Here is a 20,276-nt window from a genome sequence, read left to right as displayed (position 1 = left end):
GATAATGGATAAAAATAATATGTTAAAAATTTCATAATAAAACTTATTCTCACTTCATGAGAATTTAACTTTTCAACCCCTTTAATGAGAATAAATAAATAATATAATTCTCATAATAAAGCTTATTTTCATTACTCAAGAATAATTGTCTAAATCCTTCTTGATAAGAATAAAAAATTAATTAAATATGGAAATATGACTTTTCTTAAAAAATAAAAACATATCTAAAAACCATTTTTCATATCTTATAACCAATATGAAAATAAAAATGCTCGCTCTATATTTTCAAGATTTATCGAAAATCACTTAGAACAAATATTTTGATTAATATGAAAATAAATACGCTCGTCATACATTTTTAAAAGGTTAAAATTTAAGTATAATTTCTTATAAATATAATTTAAAAGATAATGTTATATACTAAACATGTCCCGTATTGTTAGTATCAAAATCGAGAAATTGTTGTCTATAGTAATTTTACAAAGCTCAAATAATTTTTTCTTTCATGAAAAACAGTTTATAGTTTATTTCTTAAAAAAAAAAAAAAAAAACAGTTACGATAATATAGAACATGGAATTTTCATTGAAGGTAAGGGTAAAACCAAAAACGTTGGCGTTTAAGGCAAGGCCCCTAGTAGTTGCAGTTTCAAGTTTGATGGATCGGTCCACGTTAGCAATCTGAGATGGAGGTGGTGAGGGGTCCACCGTGGAAAAATATAAAACGGAAGAGAAGAGAACATAGATGGGCCCGCTCCGGTGTTACGGTTTCTGATTGCGACGTGGTAAATGTAATGTCATTACGCGGAGGGCAATCTGGTAATTCCACCCTCACTTCCTAACAGACACACAGCTCCACTCTGCCAAGAGGAAGAAAGAAAAACAGAACAAACTCCCATCCCATCATTTCGCTGTTCCTCGTCGTTCCTTGTCCTTGTTTCTCTTCTCGCTCTCAACGCAACCACCCAACACCCACTTCCGGATGCATTAGACAAGACAACAATGGAGGATTCCGAGGTAACTAAACCCTTCCCTCTTCAACTGCTTCTCCCGCCGCCAACCGCGGTTTTTCTTTTTCGTTTTTTCGTTGCTACGAGGAAACCGGTTCCGCTCCTTTTCCCTGGGCTTACAGGGAATGGGGACGCTCGTGTGTGATTCGCGCCGCGTTTGGCGTTTTGGGTTTTCATTTTTTTTTTTTTTTTTTGCGTTTTGATCAGAAATTGACGGCGTTGAAGAAGGCCTACGCCGATATCATTCTGAACACGGCGAAGGAGGCGGCGGCGCGTATCATGGTGTCGGAGCGGAAAGCCACGCGCTTTCAGCAGGAGCTTGTTTCCTCCAAGGATGAGGCGCTTCGGATGCTTCTCAGGCTCAAACAAATGTTCGATTCTAAGGTTTGACAATTCCCAAAGGGGTCTGTTTATCGAAAGTTTATTTTTTTATTTTTTGCATTTTTTCGCTTCGGTTTTGTTTTTTTGGAATTCGTGTTTGATTTGGAGTTTGTTACCCTACTTGTGCCTAGTGATGTTGGTTTTGTGTGTTGTGTTGTTTCCTTTCTCACCCGATTAAGAATGTTTCCAGATTCCCGTTTTACTGAGTTGGTTGGTTTGGATTGCTTGCACCGTTGTGTAGAGTTCAAGGTAAAAATTCCGAGCAAATGAATGAGATAAAAGAAGAAAATTCCAGATAATGGAGATGGATTATTTATTTGTGGATACCTTGCAATTGCTTCAGTGTTGGTTGCCTTTCTAATGGTTATGCTTGAATGGCAGTATTGTTTGTGCTTGACTTGTAATTCTGTAATATCGTATTATCGTTGATGTTAGACATTTTAAACATCCTGGTGTGGTCAAAGAGTTCTTCAGAATTGTTACAGTGTTGTTGTCTTTTAAGCTTTTGATCATTAACTCGTACACTGTATTTTTAATATATGAAATGTGGGTTTGTTTATGGGAAATTTTTTGTAAGAATTAAAAAGGATTGACTATATTTTGTGTGTGCCATTCGTTGTGGTCATTAAAGGAATGCAATCAATATACATTTGAGAAAGCATATGATATATTCATGACTGTGCCCGAGGAACCCGCTCAAACTTTTGCAGTTGCCTATCTCTTCATCAATTTGCATGTACATCTGGTTGTAGGATGAATCTGACTTTATTGTGAATGCTGGCACAAGGTTATTGCTGGATACTTTTCATGTTTTCATGCTAAACTTGTTCCCCAGCTGGGGAATCATAAAGAAATATACATTGTATAACTGTTTCAGTATTTTTCCCAAAATTCAACTTTCTCATAGCAAATGCAATTACTTTTGAACATTGAGAGATTACTACCGCTATATTGCATGCCACATGCTCACACAACAGTAATTTAATATGTTATCCTAGCAACTTCTATAATTGAAGCCAAGCAAAGGAGACCTCCAAGTTAAATCATTTCTGTCTTGTTCCTTATCGCTTGTTGTGGCTGATTAATGGCAGTTTTACAGGTCAGTGAAGCAGAACTGGTTTCATTGAATCAGCAGAAGAAGATTGAGGAGCTTGAAGCTCAGCTCCAGGAAGCTGAGGAAATAGTTAGAGACCTAAGGGCAGAGTTGAGAGAAACCCAGGCTGAGCTGGAGAATGTGACAAAACAACAAATGCATCCCCCGGTTGAACAAAACATAGAGGGTGAAGTTGCAGCTCAGGAGAATTTTCTGCAAGAAAATAGACTCAATCCTTGTGATGGATCTATATATTCTGCACCTGGTTTACAATTTGAATCTGTCTCTATTTCTGACACTAGGAATCCAACTGTAAATGGATCAAATGATGGCAGCAAGTTATGTGGCTCACATGATCATACTAACAACTGCTACATTCATAACCCAGATTTTGCATCCATAGTCATTAGGAGGAAAGAGCCCAAGCTCTACAGAAATGGATGCACCCAGAGAATACATGCATTTGAAAGGAGCCTTTTTGATGGAAATATGTCTGTTTCAGGAAACTTAGATAATGTGCAGGATGAAACTTTAGCGAGTGCACATGAAGAAGGTAAAGCAATGACTGTATCAACTAATGGCAAAGCTGATATTATATGTGAAAAGGAGAAACAAGATGAACTTAAAGTGGTGAAAGAAGATGTTGACCTTGTCAAAGTTCCAGTCGTTAGAAAAAAGAGAAAATTTGGGAAAAGGAAGGCTTTTAAATCTAGATTACATTCTAACCATGTTAAGGAAACACATAAAGAATCACATCTGCCTTGTGCAAAAGATTTTCCATATGTATTGGACAACGATGACCCCTTAAGGGCGAGTTCTTCTATTGCATACGGAAATGAAGTTCAGAAGGATCTGATGTCTCCTTTTGCTGATCTTCCCTCAGACACAACTGCATCAAATGACCAATCAGGATCTCATAGCAATACTGAAAATGGGGAAGTATTTGTTAAAGCTTGCAGTGCTCAGAACAAAACTAAAGATGACAACGAACAGTTGGATAAATCAGATTTAACGAGACAAGAAAGTTTGTCCACAGGAAGTTTGGAGGTTCCGGCTTGTAAAGATGTTGAAGCATCTAATGGATCACTGGATAAAATGGATCCAAAAGTATCCGATTTAGATGAGAAGGTTTCTAATCGATTTACAAATGATAAGTTTCTGAAGTACACATTCCGGAGAAAGCGTAAGAAGGATTCTGTTAGCTGCAATGATGTAGATTGTTCTCAAGATAATAACAGTTCAAAGAAAAAGTGCGGAGAGAAGCAAGATGGACATGTGGAGCCTCATAAGTCTTGCACAATGACAGAATCATCTCGGGACAGTCGACGACTAGCACAGGTTGCTCGTCAGGTTGGTGATATATGTGTTAATTCTTGTTTCTATCTTTCACTGTTTTGAGTATGCCTGTTTCTCCTTGCTTGTTCATTTTTGTACAAACTATGTGATTGTGTATCAGTGTTAAATAACCTACTTCTCTTTTTCAAACATGGTCTTAGCATTGTAAAAGTTATGTTCTTAGTTGCTGACCAGTGATTGATTACCTTGACTGATCTTTAGTTAATTTTTGGTATACCTAATTAGAAATAGACAAATAGTTTCTGTAAGTGGTAATCTTCAGAGCCTTAAGGATTTTATGAGATATGCTAAGAGTTAGTGACTTAGCTTTTGCTTATACGAGAGAAAGGACTGCATGACTTATGCTGTATGTCAGAAAGCTACCGTTTATAAATTCTAGTATTCACTACCTCTGTCAAAAGTACAAGAGAAACAGATTGGGATTTGGGAGTCTGTCCTTTGATAAAGTTTGTGCTTGAGATTTTATAGGTTAAGGGGAAAAATATGAAAGAAGGATATTTTTTGTAGCTTCTAAAATAGATAATCAAAGGGAAATCTCCTTGTACAGAAAGTTTGTAGCTCCTGGTATAATTTTTTGTGCTTTCACATGACATACTGACACCAACACCTAGTTCCTTTTCCTGTCTTACAGTTGAATTCCTTTAACGTTATTTGGAAACTTTGTTAAACCTCTACATGCCTTTAAGCTGGATATGAATTATGAAGGAGTTCTTGCCGTCTTTTAATGAATTTGGTTATTTACCTGTGGAGCTTGCTTTAACTGATTTATTGTATAATACATGGCTGTAGAAACGTGAATGGGCTTTTTATTGATGTGTTTTACACTGGTAGATGTAAAATAATAAATTCCATAATAGGTTTAATAGGCATTATCAAATCAAAATTGAGTTAGTTTTTAACTATTATACTTGGTACAATGATATTAACATTGATTTATGCAGACATGTGACAACCATCAGTATTCTTCCATATTATCTATGTAGAAGTTTGCATGGACATAATTGTATTATAAGCTACTGGATCTTCTGGAAGAATAAGGATTAACATTATTGTTTTCTTATGTATGAACTAATTAATATCAATTGATATTTCAAGAAAAATAAACCATTGTAATATTTTCTGTTTGTTTTATCATTGCAAGTTGAGATAAAAAAATCACTTTTAAAGTTTGGTGTATCTATATCACACGCATATGCACACACATACTTATATTTATATAGTTTTGATTCTTTCTGCACTTAGACGGAACTCTAAAGAGATTTATATGACTCTTATCATACTGCTATGTTTGGTGAAGAAAATATCTTGAGTTGATGTTTGGTGATCATAACTTTATTCGAGTTCTTTTTGAACTACTGTTGAAGTCCCCAGATATTCCTCAAGTCCGACCCATTCTTCCTTTCACTATCCACTGGTCTCATTTTTGATGATTAATGTGGCATTCCAATACAAAGGCAAAGAATCTTCTTATGAAGAACAGTGAATTATGGTTGTATGTTTAATTAGGAAAATTTTAAAATATGATGATTGAATCACTTGAACCTAGCTGTAGACAAATTTCATCAGAAATTATTTCTTGACTTCAGGGTCATGGTCTGGGTAATTAATAGACATTTTGGCAGCTATTATGTCATTGTGGCATGTTTCACAGCTTCATTGTAGTGTTGTGCTCATCACGTACATTTTTTTGTAGTGGCCATTGTGGCCCTCAGTTGCTGCAACTCCAATCAGGGGTATTTCCTCTCAATAAATGGTGCACTTAACTTTTTAAGAGATTTTCACCATTTTTTTTATGGTCAGAAGTGTTTCAAGTGGAAACCTTCTCCTTCAAGGCTTCAACCAAAATCATTTGCCTCCCCATTTCAAATATTGTCCAATCATACCCCTTTTATTACATCAATTATTTTAGCCAAGCCTGGCCATTGTTGTTACCTTCTGTGTCTTCAACCCTTGGTTATTTTTTTTAGCTGTAGTATACTTCACACTTCACAGCCCAATTTTATATTTGTCTGTTCATCTTTCCTTTTCTTTTTTACTTTGTTCGTCTGTTCTCATTGCTCTTCTCAGCCATGGTATTATCTTGGAGATGATGATGCCAATTAAGGTAAGCCTATATGAAAGTTTAGTTACTTTTAAGCTTTAGAGGCTTATGCTTATTTAGGATTTGGTGCTTTACTTTTTGTTTTGACCTTATATTCCTTGACTATTGTTGTTATTGACTTGTCAAATATGCCTTAGATTGATGGTGATTGTGTGTCTAGAGTCTACTCTAGACTATGACTTAATTATTATTGGTGAATGTCTTGAATAAATTTTTTTATGTTATACTTGTAATCTTCAGTATAAAAGACATCCATCTCTCTGACCACTATCCAATATTGACAACTATTGTTCTGGTTATTGAAAAACATTTTCTCTTTACAGAAATCCAGTTCTTTGGACTATGATTATTTATTCTGGTGAAGTTTCCTCTAGTTCTATTTGTTTCTACATTGCTACTTAATGAGTTTTGCAATCTATTTATATATAGTATTTTATATCTATTTCACAAAAGCCTATCAGGTATATATGGTTTACGTGTTCTGCCCAGGCAATTATCAGACAGTTGAAAACATGAATTTTCATGCAGTAAAGCTAATGATTTTTGTCTCAAAATATGACCCATGCCAAATGATACTTATCCATAGACTTAAATTGATGTGCTTCTCCTGGAATTTTACTTCGTCAAATGCAAGTTGACTTTTACTGATTGATTCTCAACGTCTCGTGCATCTTAAACACCCTCTTTCCTTAGTTTTGTACTGTAATGTTGATTAACTGCAAGCTTTTGCTTGGTTCTACAATTTTGGCAATTTTTTCACTGTTTTTTGTTTCAAACAGCATGATGTTTTTTTTTTTTTCAAATATAAATATAGTCATACATCTAGAATCATGAATGGTACTGAACTGAATTTTTCTCATCATATAATGTATTATCTTCCCTAAATTGGCATTGGCCCCTTGCTCTTCATTATTTGTTAATGAAGATTTCCCCCAAGGATCTCCAGAACTGTTCCTGTGTTAGTTTTATAGGTTTTGGCACTAACAGAGATGCTAAAAGGCTTTTGCTTTATTCTCTATTTGCTGTTGTTTGGTGTATATGGTTGGAAAGAAATGCTAGAGTAGTTCACTATGGTGCTGCTGCTCGAGTTCATTTTGGATTGAGTAGTTCACTTAGCTTCTTTATGGTGTTCTTTTTAGATGTCCTTGATAGATTCACAGAGATTGGCGTGCTGTGTTACATGCACCATGTTCTTAATCTTTTTGTTTTTCCCTTTTATTCTTTGTTTAGTTTTTGAGGATTTCTTGTCCTCTAGCATTTGTATTTCTCATTTCTTAACAAATTCTTTGTTTATTGAAAAAAAAAAAATTGTGTCCACCATTTTGCTTTTAATTGCTAGCATTGATTAAATGCAATGGTAGCAATGATTTGGGTTCATTCTATTTTTCTAGCAATCTCTTCATTTTTTAATATAACTTTTGTGTGATGTATGGAACTCCAGATGCACTAACCTTCTTTATAATAAAGTAGTCAGATTCTCTGGAGTAGACTTGAAATTTTCACTTTACGTAATATTGCATCTTCTTCCCCTCAAAATGACCTTTGCACTTGGTTCTTCATTGTATTCCCATATAATTGCAATTAAAGTATAAACTTTGTTATCAGGATAGACATGGAAACAAAGCATGTTATGCAAAACTGGAGGTCTCTCGTTTTTTTGATGCAAGCTTTACTTTCACTGCTTGCTTATGAGCTGCTATATAGTGTTATTCCCTTGTTTCTGTCAGAAATATAAGATTCATATTAATACAAAATTTAAAACCTTATTAGATATCCAAACTTGTTATGTAATACTTTAATAAAAATGTTTCCAATGTCAGGTAGATATTGTTATTGTATGTGAACCATTCTGCTGGCAAAGTTTAATATAAACTATCAGATACTTGCTTCTGGTTCTAACATATCTGATTGTTGTACTTTTTATGATGGATCCCATATTTGCTGGAAGCAAACTTCTCGTTGACTTTGAATTAAGTTCATCTAACTTCTAAAGGGGAGAATTGGTAAAATAGCAAATATATGTGATTGTTTTGAGCTTTAAATGGCATCACAAGGTTGTAGTAGAAAAATGTTTTATCATCTAAAATATAGCGATGAAGCTAACATATATTTTTTCAATTTGGTTGGCAGCTAATATCTTTGTCTGAGAAAAAATGGTGGCAGTAGATCCGTTGATGAGTTGGTTGGATGGGAAGAGACTCAAAGCACAATCCAATAAGCTATTGTTTCGGAGGTGGCGTTTTTAAGGATGCTTTACGTTGGTTGAGCTGTGGAATGTGTTAATATTATTATATTATTACTATATATCAACTTCCCTTTCATCCTTACCTTAGAAATTGCTAGCATTATATTATTCTATAAAACATAACTATATATGCATGCTATTGCTACCCTTTTCTAGGGGTCCTGTTTGCAATACAAATTTTGCTGATGATATATTTTATATTCGCGTTAATGCTTGCTTTTTTATTATTTTGCCTTTCAAGAGTAGGTGTCCTTTCATTTTCCATTTTTCTTTGCTTGCCTATTTTGCTTTAAAGTACTGTGCAGTCAGGCTGTGTTTTGCTGACCGTTGCTTGTAACCAGCGACTCAATAACAAGGCAATGGGGTCTGAAATATTTTACTCCACTTGTGATCAGATTTCAGCATGTTTGAATCCTGTTTTTATGAAAGTAATGTGATAATGACACCTGTAAAGATAAATAATAAAGAATCGAGTAACTCGTGTCACATTTGTAGACTCTTGCACATAAGCTCAAGTTTTTAAGATCATTTTATCTTTTAAATTTAGAAGAAGAAGAAAAAGTTATTTTAGTTTCTAAAGTTGTAACATATAGGTCATTTTAATCTTTATTATTGTAACTAGTGGCGTTGAGGCACTTCATGCCTCTATTAAATATAAAATAAAAATAAAAATAAGTATGTGTTATAATTAATTTATTCGTTTTAAGTTCTTGAATTTGATTAAAAATATTAATTTTTTTAAAAAAAATTAAAATAAAAAAGTATATTGGTCAATAAAATGTAAAGACCAAGGTAGTTACTAAAAAATGTATCCTCTATATATATTAGTATAGATTTAATTATTAAAATAACTTTTATTATATCATTTTCGTTGATTTCACGCCCTGAATCTTTCATCTCTTTAATGTATTTCACTTCCTTATCATATCATTAAAGTAGGCATTTCTTAACTCTCACTCTCGATTTTCATTGTCAACTTCCACTTTATCTCTTTTCATCTTATAGTCGTTTCCTGAATTATATTTTATTCAAATCAAAAATCAAAAATAAAAATTGATACCATTTATTTAAAAGATTAATGTTTTATTTGTTTTCCAAATTGAAATATTTTAAGGCAAATTAAAACATTTAAAGTGACAATAATACGAAAATAGAAGATATTATGACTCTCCCCTTAAATAAAAAGAAAAATATTATAATAAAATTTAAAAATATTTATGATTTGTTCTACATAATAAAAAAAATCTTAAAAAAATGGTTTCGTCTATTGGTATTTTTGTTTTAAATGTATATCTAGCACCCAAATTCAATTTTACGAGTTAAGTCAAAATAATTTAGGTAAGATGATTCACGTGTACCATATTTAATAGTGTCATTTAATTATAGGAAAAAATGTTGGTATTATGTTTTTTAGTAAATTTCTTAAGACATAACTTTTTTATTGGTTAAAATTTATTAAAAATTACATACGTGTGTGGGTCTCATATCATCAAACAACTTTATCTTAATTTTATTGTTTACGGTAGAATTAATTAATAAGAAAAAATATGCTTGAAAGTGCATTACTAATTACAAGTGTAAGTGATTGATATTGACTCATGAACTTGACCTACCAACCTAACTTAACTACATTTTAAAAGGTTTGATTGATTCATGAGGTTGAGTTGAACATTCTTTTATTTACCATTTATAATTGGATCGAGTATCAAGTCATGAAATTTGTAACTTGATTAACCTATTCAACCTAATCTAAATTTAATAATAAAAATATTAATTATTTAATATACACATAACATAGAATAAAAGGCATACATCATATATAATACATCAATTAAGACTTAGGTTACCAATATAATAAATAAAGATAATAGTTTCAATTTATAATCACCCCTTCAATTTTAGTTATTTATTTTTTACTATGTAATTAAAATAGTTTCTAGTGACTTAGTGTTGCTTATTTGGAACATTATTGCATTTTTGTTGTTAATATTGCATGTAACATGTATTTAAAATATGTTAATATTATAATTAATCAATTCAATTATCCAACCCAATTATGGTGAATTAAATTTGATTAATAAATTTGATATGATCCCATCCAATTCGATTACACCTTATTATTAACACTTCTTTTATTCATAAATTAATATATATATATATATATATATATATATATGATTTTTTTAAAAATTTTAATTGATATTTTAAAACTCGTATATATCAATTTTTTTATCGACATTTTGTGTGAATCTTCTTAGGTGCTGGTGCATAGCAATTAAACTAATTTTATTTAGTTGGTATTTGAATTAGTTTATTTTGAAGAAATACTTTTTTTAAAAGGATATTTTTAACTACTAAAATAATCTTAAGCTTTAAAAAAATATTTTAGATTTTTTATTAATAAATATTATACCTTATTTCTAATTTGAAAACATTGCTAATGCAGAATACCAAATGTATTGATCTGCTTGAGAAGAACCGCATCACACTTTCTTTACAAAAATATATATATTTGAGGGGGGTTTAGGGTATAGAAGTAGAAGAAGAATAGAATAGAGGGGAAAGTGCGGAAAACCTAGTGGAGTTGGGTGAGAATGGGAATAGCAGGTAGGGTTGGAGATTATGCTTTCAAGGCATTCACCGCCACACTCGGAATCGCCACCATTTACCTCACCGCCACCTTCTCCGTCAACGTTTACAGAGGCCTCTCTTGGCACAATGCTCAAACCGTAATCTCTCTCCAGTTTTTCGTTATCTCTCTGTTACCCTGCTTATTGCGTTACTCGCTTCAATCAATCTAGGTTTTATGGTCCGTGCCTGTGATTCGTATTGTTTGGACGCCTTTCTATTCATTGCATGATTGTTTTCCAATCAATTAACACTTCCTGCATCAATTCGTTCCTGCCTATAACCTAGCATGTTGTTTTCGCTTTTCCTCGATTGTTCCTTTTTTCTGCAATTCTTGTTTTATTCAATTTCTGAAACGTATGTTGTAGCTTTTTGAGGATATGTAGGGGGATAAATTATTTGTTGTTTCGTGTTATATAACGCTGTTTTCTATTCAGACTCAGATTAATCGATCTTCTACATTTCTCTCTGCAATGCATTCTGTGATGATTGTTTTGGTAGAAATCTTGAATCTCATGTCAACTTTGCGTTCTGTTATTTTCAAATGCTGGCAAAGTTTAGTTTTAATTTTAGTTTCTGTGTGTTGGATTGATTTTGTGGATTTTGTTATGATGCCGTGATTTTACTGTCAAATGTCCTTGAGCAGAGGGATGTTGACGACTTTACCTAATGTTTGGTGTTTTTGTGCAGAAACTTGAGAAACAAGAATCTGAAGAGCAAGCACCGTGATTCGATCTCACAAGTCCACCTTAAATTTCAAATCGTGTTGTGTAGAAATATAATGTGAGTTTCTTTCTTACAATTTTTACCTTGTTTTGCCAATAATTGAATGTCAAAGCACGAGTAATAACTTGCTCAATTAACAAAAGTAGATAGTGATTTTGCAGATTGTACTTATACATTATTATTTATCTACTTGTTATATGTGTTTGAAGACTTCCTGGATACTTCTTCTGGTCATTACGACATACGATGGTAGATAATGGAGTTATATTGAGTAGGGATGTATATCACCTTAGTTATTGGTGAATTATTCAAGTTCAGCTAAATACTTATAATGAACAAATAAGCCGAAGCTTATAGTTCGGCTTGATGGTTTAAATGAATATAGTCTAAATTTTCTAGATTTTATATAAATAGTTTGTAAATAACTTATATGTGTGCGTATGTGGCTTGGACAGTTGAATTTTATTTATTGTATTCTCTTAAAGTTATATTTAATTTTATTATAATCTTAGATATATACCACTTGCTTAATGTTAGTTTCTAAGAGTTATATTTTAAATGAAAATTATAAAATTTCTTCAAAGGAATCCACTGTTTTTGTCATCAAAGATTTCATCTATAATCTTAATCTATTTTTCTGAATACAAAATTATATTTTATTACAGTTTTACTTTAATTTTAAGCATGAAGTTACTTCTTAAATACTAAATCAAAAAAGTATATATTTAAAGAAAAAAAAGATAAAAACTAATAAAGCTTTAAACAAGCTAATGAGTTGAGTTCAAGTCTGAGTTAAGTTCAAGTTTTGAAATTTTTAACCAAGTTAAAACTTCAATTTGATTCGATTAAATAATTGAGTCAAATTTTAGCATTTTTTTTTCAGAAGTCAATTTGGCTTGATTCACATGTTTGGAAGAACTTATTTATACCTTAGTTGAGCTTATCTTGTAATAAATACTAGTACAAGTGTTTGAGAGAGTTTATGAAATCCTTAACTCTAAAGCTTATGATATATTCATAAGTTGTTATTAAAATAGTTTAATTTATATTAAAAATAGTTTAATATTATTCTTTTCCAATTATAGAAACAACTTATCTATAAATATTTACTATGACAAATACTTATTCAACAAAAGCTTAATTAAGTTGTTTATCCAAAAATATTTGTATTAAGAATGTTGATGTCCATTTTGCAGTCTAGTTTATTTAGTTTATTGGAGGTGAAAAAACCTTGTCTTTCTTGTGAACTTCTTTTTTGATTTTTCATTCATGGATTTGTTGCGTTAAATTTTTTGGATAAAATTTTCATTGATTTTGTCAATAATTAATTTTTATCAAAGAATTTGGCTAATTATTTTTAGTAGTACCTTTCCTCAATCATTTCTTTTTTCATTTACAGGACTCGAATTTGAGACCGTGTTTAAGGGATCTGAATTCAATTCTATTTGGATGAACATGTTAGTATCAAGTTTTCAGATTGAATGATGATGGCAAATGGCTTTTTTTATATAAATTTTTTTCAAACATATTTAATGTACGTCAGTTATTATTGAAAGAAAATCTATATATTATTTATATGGATAATTTGATAGTAAGGATACATGGAACTTTAGTAAGCTGAAGTTGTACGAAAAATGCTAGCAATATTCTCTTTTTAAACACACTTTTTACTATCAACACATTCTTCACTATCAATTGAAATTTATTAGAAATAAAATTTTATTGATCTCTGTTTTTTTTAATAAGTGTCACTCATAATTTTGTAATTCTTAATAGAGTTTGTCAGAAGAAGAGTGTAAAATGTGTCATGGGCACTCTTATCGTTATTCCTAGTTACGGAGCCATTTCTCGGATTGACTTCAATCACCGTTTCTCTATATTGGCTGTAATAGCTTTACGTGGCAGCATTTAAAGATCAAATATATTTTAAAACATTTTTGTTGAACGTAGGGATTATATAAAATCTATTATGACTTATATTTGATATTTAATCTGTATGGCAAGAACTATTGGCTTCTTTGTTCTTCTTCTTCTTCATTTTGATATTTAATTGGTGTTATTCTGTTTCTGCTTTTAGGTTTAAAAATCTAAGCAATATCTGTCCCCCTATTTAAATGTCAAATTCACACGTCATTAATATAAGTAATATAAAGTCAATTATGTTTCACAATGTTAATCAATGTTTTTAAAAAGAGAGCGCGGCCAACAACATAGGTCATCAAGTATATTGGCAATTTTCATAGAGTTCTCCAAAAATACTTTTAAAAAGAAAAATTAAAAAAATGAAATAATTTCTTAAAAGATAAAATTAGCTTATAACTAATTGTAGAAGTTCTCTTATTAATTTTTTAAAATCTTATTTTTAATTTATACATGTGCTATCTTTGGTTTAAGAAGGAATTTTAATTTTCCTTCTTATTTTTTCTCTTTCAGATTAGTTTATTCAAATAAACCATTTGTACTCTAAATGTGTGCTTTGAATTAAGCAAGTACTTTTATTTTTTAAAAACAATTTTTTATCTGTTTATTAAAGAATTAATTTAAAAAACACTTTTTTTCCAAGTTGGAACAAACAGATAATTTTGCGTTTTTTAGTCATATTCCACCAGTAATGGTGTAGAACCAACTTCATAGCATCTCTATTTGTAGGAACTACAACCGAACATTTAAAATACGTCTTTTGGCTTCCGAATGCCACCACAGATTGAAGAGCGACTTATATGCCTTAATTTTGTTGTTTTAGTGGTGAACTGCTAGCCAACCTCCCCTTTACATGAAGGGACAATGTTGTCATTTGAAAGTCTCTATTAACGCCACAATGTAGCGGTTCTGGTGAGTAGCCTAGATCCGCAGTGCGTTTGAATGAGAATTCACACAAATGAATATATTTATTCATCATTTATCTCATTTATCTATAAATAAATTTATTTCATTTAATTATTATAATAGAAGTTAATTGTAAATTGAATTTAATCCATTAATTTGATTTTATAGATGGTTAATAATTCATCCACCGTCTTTTTAAAATTTATTAGATTATCATATGAGAAATTTATTAGATTAAGATTTTAAAAGATTATTTTGACAATTTTTTTTTTGTGAATTTTTAAAGATTATATAGGAATATAATTATTTACAAAAAAATAAATGAAATATCTCAAAAATAAAAACTATTTAATTTTTAAAACATTAGGATGGGTTGAATATTCATTCATTAAAAAAAATATCAATAAATGGATTGAATATTTTTTAATGGATTAAATTTTAAGTGATTTTTAATGAATTTAATTTGATTAAAATATTATTTAAATTTGATCAATTATAATATGAATGAAAAATTATTCGACTCAATCTATGTGTCACTCCCTAGAATTCACTACGGAGTGTCTGCACCCTCATTCCTCTCCTTCATTTTGTCGTCTTAAATAATGCATCTTTGATAAGTAGTTATTTTCTTTCTAAATTCAGCCCAAATATTTTTTTTCAACCATTGTAGACAATTAGTATTCAAGCTAAAAGGCGCAAGCAGAGTAACTAAGCAATGTCAGAAGTGTGGAAAGGGTCAGGAAGTTTTGAAATATTATTTTCTTGGGGTTGGAGCAAAGATCATGATTTAGGTAGAGTAGAAGAAACAAGCTTTAACATTCGCATCATATCACTTGTTCCTGCCTTGACATACAATTCCACTGAATTCAAAGTAAGGGCATTGTACATGGCAATCCATCAAGGACATCATCTTCTAATTTAAGTGGTCTTATTCATCTCGTTACATAAGGCGATACACACAGTTGCTTGGAGATAGAATTCTCCTTTTTTCTTTTTATGTCGCAGAAGCTTTTAAATTTGTAGCAGGGTTGTTTAATCATGCTAGGCTGTGGATTGGTTGTCATCTCTTTACATAACGCCCCTTGGATGGTTGCGTCATAAATGAAACAGAAAATGATGAAAAGAAAATGCTGCTGTGACAAATGCTGAGAGTAAAATAACGTATAAAAACTACTAAAATATTTTAGAAAATAATAAGAGTATGATTTTATTAATTGTTAGAGATAATTTTGAAATCAAAAAATAAATCTAGAAATAATTTAATGTTACTAATTAAATTAATTAATTTCTTAGTCTTAGTAAATTCGTTAATTAAATTTTATAAAAATGAATAAAAAATAATAATAAATATACATTTATCATTTTTAAATTAAAATACATTAATTTCCTTTTTGTAAAATTAAAATACATGTATTTCCTATTTAGTGAATATAATAGGATATACATGTATGAAATTACCTTTCTAAGTTACATCTTTCTCAATTTCAAAGTCATGTTATTTTGTTTTTCTTTTAAAAAGATTATACATATTTAGAATAGCTTTAGCATAATATAAAGAAATAATTGTCGAATTGTAATATTTCTTTTCCAAAAAAAGTACTTGTCAAATCATTACTTATTAAATTAAAATGTTTTTTTTTTTTTGCCAAAGTTTAATTTTTAGTTAAATTATTCTTTTGATCTTTAATTTATTCAATTTAGTCTTTCTTATTAGAAGATTCAATTTGACCTATTAACTTCCTATAACGATGCAATGCGATCGTTTTCATCTAATTGAGAGCGTCAATAAAAATAACACGAATCACTAGGTGTATATAAATTAAACGTTATTAGTCTCAATTGAATAAAAAAACTTATTTTAGAAAATTCAGAGAATATATTGAATTTTTTAATAAAATAGAAAACAAATTGAAATGATTAAATAAAATGAGAGGAGAAAAAATAATTTACCGTTAATTTGTAGACAAGTAGAATAGTTTAGTAGTCCAACTATTGAAGCGAGAACCTAGAAAGCGCTGGGGTTGGGGTTTTGCACATGAGAATCTTATTGGATCCTTTCCTTTCGAAATATTTTAGAGGTCTAATCTTGACTTAGCCGAAAAGAAGCTAAACAAAAAGCACAATAAAGGGCACAGGAAGAATAGTGTGGACTAGAAGCATTGTTATCCAATAATGAGATGCCGATAGTGCGTAGCAGTGTAGACACTTTTAACATAACTCGAATACATTATACTACAATGCAATACTTAAATCATAAAATCAAAAGCTCGACACAACTATGTACATATACATATTCACCCTTATTTAAAATAGTGTGGTATGTTGTCGCGAACTCACTCCAATATGCTCTTCTTCTCCGAGATATATCGTGCATATGCAAATCAAATTCTGCGCTGCAATGTAGAATGTATGGTCTAGCCCGCGTCACGCCTTCTTCAATGGGAACAAGACTAAATGGAATATTTTCGAGTGGCACAACAAATTTATATTTTCTGATTAAATCATGGTCCCGCTCAAGGGTGTCCTTCCATCAAAGTGGATTGAGAATCAAAAGAAGATCAAACTTGCATTCTAGATTGTGCAGCAAATCAGCTACAAAAAAAGAAAAACAGGAATTAGAAAAATGGGCACGAGTTAGAGTAGCATTAATTGGTATGATTAATCTCATATTGCATTCTGATGGGCATGTGATAGTAGCTACAAGGAAATTGCATGCCAGGGGTATTTAGAAAGCCAACCTGCTTTTAAATTGCATTCCTCGAATTCGTATGAATCTCTGCCAGTGGATTAGTGATGAAGCCTCCATCAGGTCTAAATCTGTGGTTTGGCAACTTGGTTTCAGGATTTCTGTCGGCTGGGTAGTTCATGGCAGCAAGTGATGGTGCGCCAGCTGATCTAGAGAACTGTGGCATTGAATACCGGGTCTGTGTTTTCCTCCAGAATTTGGAGCTCAAAAATTCTGCTCCAGGTAGCATGCAACACGTGTTACCAGGAGCATCAGATTTTGTCATCCTTCCACTTGATATAGCCAAATCATAAGAAATTTCATCCAATGCTAACTCAAGCCCATGCACACGAGTCTCTAAAGAACGCATTCCATTTTGTGAGCTTCCCATGAATGTCTGTAACAACATGGAGGACCATGTTGGAGATGTTTGTCATTAAAGAATTGGCACAAATGCTACATGTACTAAAAAGGGAATGGATGAAGTTTGAACACAATGACAATATTGATCAGCCTTCCTTCCAGAAATTTAATTTGCAGACACAGATAAAAGAATTTGATCGAGGGAACTTGGTTTTAAGCATTAGGAACAAACCTGCAGAAGATCTAGCAGACTTGACTGCTGCTTCTCAATCTGATGTAATTGATCACGAATCAGTGACAAATCTTCACTCTCTTTGTCATTCCTATGGAGATCTTTAGTGACAGTACTGGCAGGAACTGAGTCTTGACTCTCATCATGATATGGAACCACACGAGATCCAGCTTTGGACCCACCATACCTTTGTATTTTATCATCAGAACTCTTACTTAGCAGTCCCCGTTTCATTTCTGGTTTTGAAAATCTGCTTTTATCCATTTTGCTCCTATCCAAAACAATTCCACCCCTCTCCTGAAGATGTCCCTGATCTGCCTCGGCAGCAGAGGGAGAATCAGACATGGCAATCTGAGCATCCCAATTCTTATGGTTTAATTTCCGGGAAACAAACGAACTCATTCTCTTGTTACTACTTGAAGCACTGGTATTCTTAGCATTGCTGGCAGAAGAACTATCTGCTGGACTGAATTTGCTAAAAGGAGAAGATTTCTTCCGCAAATTGGCCATCACTGAACCGGGACTACATGAATTTTGAGAGACTGGGGGATACCGCCCATCACTTGCATTCTCTGAGCCAATAACACAAACCCAAAAAGAAAAGAGGTATGAAAAACAATCAAAGACAAATCAACTCAATAAATTAATTATACAACTATATAGATACATTGACAAATTGATGAATGACGACCTAAATAATAGTGCGTTTGGTTCCACATCCGAATGTGGTTTTCCCCCACATCTGAAACGTGATTTCTTATTTCTCAACGACTTTCCAAACACACTAATTCTTAGCAGACAATTTCTGAATTCATCTAAATCGAACAACCCATATTGATATTGACCATCACCTTTTCTCCCCTAGACCCTTACCCTAGCTTTAACTATTCATGTTTCTATTTTAAGGTACAACAACAAACACAACACCATTAGTATTTCCATTATTGTAAAGAAATCTGACACTCGCCCATCTCAGATTCTCCAATTAAACACAAAACGGCAAAAGCAATTCAAATACCTTTGGAAGAAGATTGCGATTTAGGAAGCGGCGAAACTTCACAAGAAACATCAGGAATCTGCTTCCACGCTTCCAACATCTGATTCATAACGTCCCGGACTAACTTTACCTAAACCAAACACCACACACTCTCAATTCACTTTCAAATTACCATAAATAAACATCACCATTCACCGCCAATAACAACATCAAACCTTATCAAAACGTCGATTCTCGAAGACCTTCACACACTCAGCCTTGAACTCCGGCAAGAACTCCCTCTCCACATTGGCAACAACCACGAGAGCCTCCGCCGCGGCCTTCCGCGTTGACCAATCGTCGCTGCTCAGCGACTCCACCAAGCACGGAACCAAACTCCTCAGCGGCGCGTAGCCGGACGCGCCGCCGCCGGCGACGACGCTTCCGACAAGCGTCAGCAGCGCCGGCTTAGCCTTGAAGCCGTCGCGCTTCAGAAGCTTCTCGAACCTCGGCAGCAGCTTCGCGAGCCTGGCCGGGTCCGGATCCGGAGCTCCGTCGATCGCCGCGGCGAGACACAGCGCCGCGCCGGCCTGCGCGTTCTGGTCCTGCTCCGTGAACAGTGCCTCCGCCAACGGCTTCACGAACGAACCTAACGGCTGCTTGCTGACGTGGCGCGACAATGCCGCGACGGAACTCACGCACGTGGATCGCACCGACGAGTCCGCGTCTCGGAGCCGCCGCACGACGCTGCCGAGGATCTTCGCCACGTGCGGCGCGAGCAAGTTGCCGTGCGTCTCCGCGAGGAACCCTAGCAGCTGCACGCATTGCTTGCGTACCGTCGGTTTGTCCGACGCGTCGGTGGAGTACATGCACGAGAGGAACGCCGGCACGGCGGCGGCGTCGAGGCTCCGGGCGACGGACTCGAGCTCCGCGGCGGCGAGGGACTGCGTGTCGCGGTCGGAGAGTTTGGTCAGGCACGCGAAGACTCTCTGCTTGATGTTCTGCTGTGACGACGACATTGCGGTTACGGTGGTGCCGGAGGTGGTGGTTCCGGAGAAGGATCGGTCACGGTTGCGGTGGTGGAGCCGCTGGAATTGCCGGTGACATCGGCGGTGAGTTTAGTGATTGCGTGGGAGTGGAATGCGAGGAAACGGTTTTATCAATGTGCAGTTGCGGAGAGTGAAGGTGAAGACAGAAACGGTGTGTCGTTTTCTGGTTATTTAAGCGAGAACAGCTGCTGAGCTACGGTGTCGTTTAGGGGTTTGGTTTCGCAGGTGTTTTTATTTATTCTTTTTTATTGTGTTCTCCTTTTTTTCACTCTACTCAAGGGCTGGTCGGGTTTTGTTTCCATGGTGCTGACTTCTCATTATTCCCAAATAAGATAATGGATGCGACATAACTGGCAAATTCTAATCTTGTCCTTCTTTATTGGTTAAGTCATCATATTAATATTATTAATATGTATGGAGTATTCATATTTTATATTAGATCATTAAGTCTACCAAGCTCACTTTTTTCCCTCAAAAAGCACTTTTTTCAACGTTAAATTTAAATGAATCTATTTTTTATTCATTTAATATGTTAACAAATTAAGTGGACTTTTTTAGCTCACATTTC

The 20,276-nt window shown here is 33.3% G+C and overlaps 2 protein-coding genes and 1 long non-coding RNA gene across 3 annotated transcripts; 2 read left to right on the top strand and 1 right to left on the bottom strand.

Annotated features, from left to right (window-relative positions):
* The first annotated feature begins 779 nt into the window (after positions 1-779).
* Positions 780-8,407, top strand: LOC109789024 (uncharacterized). The gene is made up of 4 exons (XM_020347889.3): positions 780-1,014; positions 1,215-1,391; positions 2,488-3,831; positions 8,069-8,407. The coding sequence occupies exons 1-4, from the start codon at positions 1,000-1,002 to the stop codon at positions 8,102-8,104; spliced, it is 1,572 nt and encodes a 523-aa protein (XP_020203478.1). The 5' UTR covers positions 780-999; the 3' UTR covers positions 8,105-8,407.
* A 2,436-nt stretch (positions 8,408-10,843) lies between these two features.
* Positions 10,844-11,679, top strand: LOC109789026 (uncharacterized). The gene is made up of 2 exons (XR_014434154.1): positions 10,844-10,992; positions 11,502-11,679. It is a non-coding gene; the product is annotated as an uncharacterized LOC109789026 (long non-coding RNA).
* Positions 11,680-16,504: 4,825 nt separating this feature from the next.
* On the bottom strand, positions 16,505-19,970 carry LOC109789029 (TORTIFOLIA1-like protein 3). The gene is made up of 5 exons (XM_020347894.3): positions 18,896-19,970; positions 18,702-18,810; positions 17,684-18,255; positions 17,102-17,485; positions 16,505-16,955 (listed from the first exon to the last, which is right to left on the bottom strand). Exons 1-4 carry the CDS (start codon positions 19,676-19,678, stop codon positions 17,108-17,110), a joined length of 1,842 nt encoding a protein of 613 aa, XP_020203483.1. The 5' UTR covers positions 19,679-19,970; the 3' UTR covers positions 16,505-16,955; positions 17,102-17,107.
* Between the last annotated feature and the right edge of the window lie 306 nt (positions 19,971-20,276).

Source organism: Cajanus cajan, chromosome 5, assembly GCF_000230855.2.
Source record: "Cajanus cajan strain Asha chromosome 5, NIPB_CcT2T_4, whole genome shotgun sequence".
NCBI classification, from domain to species: domain Eukaryota; kingdom Viridiplantae; phylum Streptophyta; class Magnoliopsida; order Fabales; family Fabaceae; genus Cajanus; species Cajanus cajan.
The sequence above is the reverse complement of the archived record's forward strand: the minus strand, read 5'-3'. Positions and strand labels throughout refer to the sequence as shown.

Bases quoted from the DNA above. Each gene is read 5' to 3' on its own strand.
- LOC109789029 (XM_020347894.3), bottom strand. From the start codon at position 19,678: ATGTCGTCGTCACAGCAGAACATCAAGCAGAGAGTCTTCGCGTGCCTG. The intron at 18,811-18,895 runs GTTTGATGTTGT...TGTTTGGTTTAG, and splicing joins AGAATCGACGTTTTGATAAG to GTAAAGTTAGTCCGGGACGT. The intron at 17,486-17,683 runs GTTTGTTCCTAA...ATGTTGTTACAG, and splicing joins GTCTGCTAGATCTTCTGCAG to ACATTCATGGGAAGCTCACA.
- LOC109789024 (XM_020347889.3), top strand. The intron at 1,392-2,487 runs GTTTGACAATTC...GCAGTTTTACAG, and splicing joins AACAAATGTTCGATTCTAAG to GTCAGTGAAGCAGAACTGGT. The intron at 3,832-8,068 runs GTTGGTGATATA...TTTGGTTGGCAG, and splicing joins TAGCACAGGTTGCTCGTCAG to CTAATATCTTTGTCTGAGAA.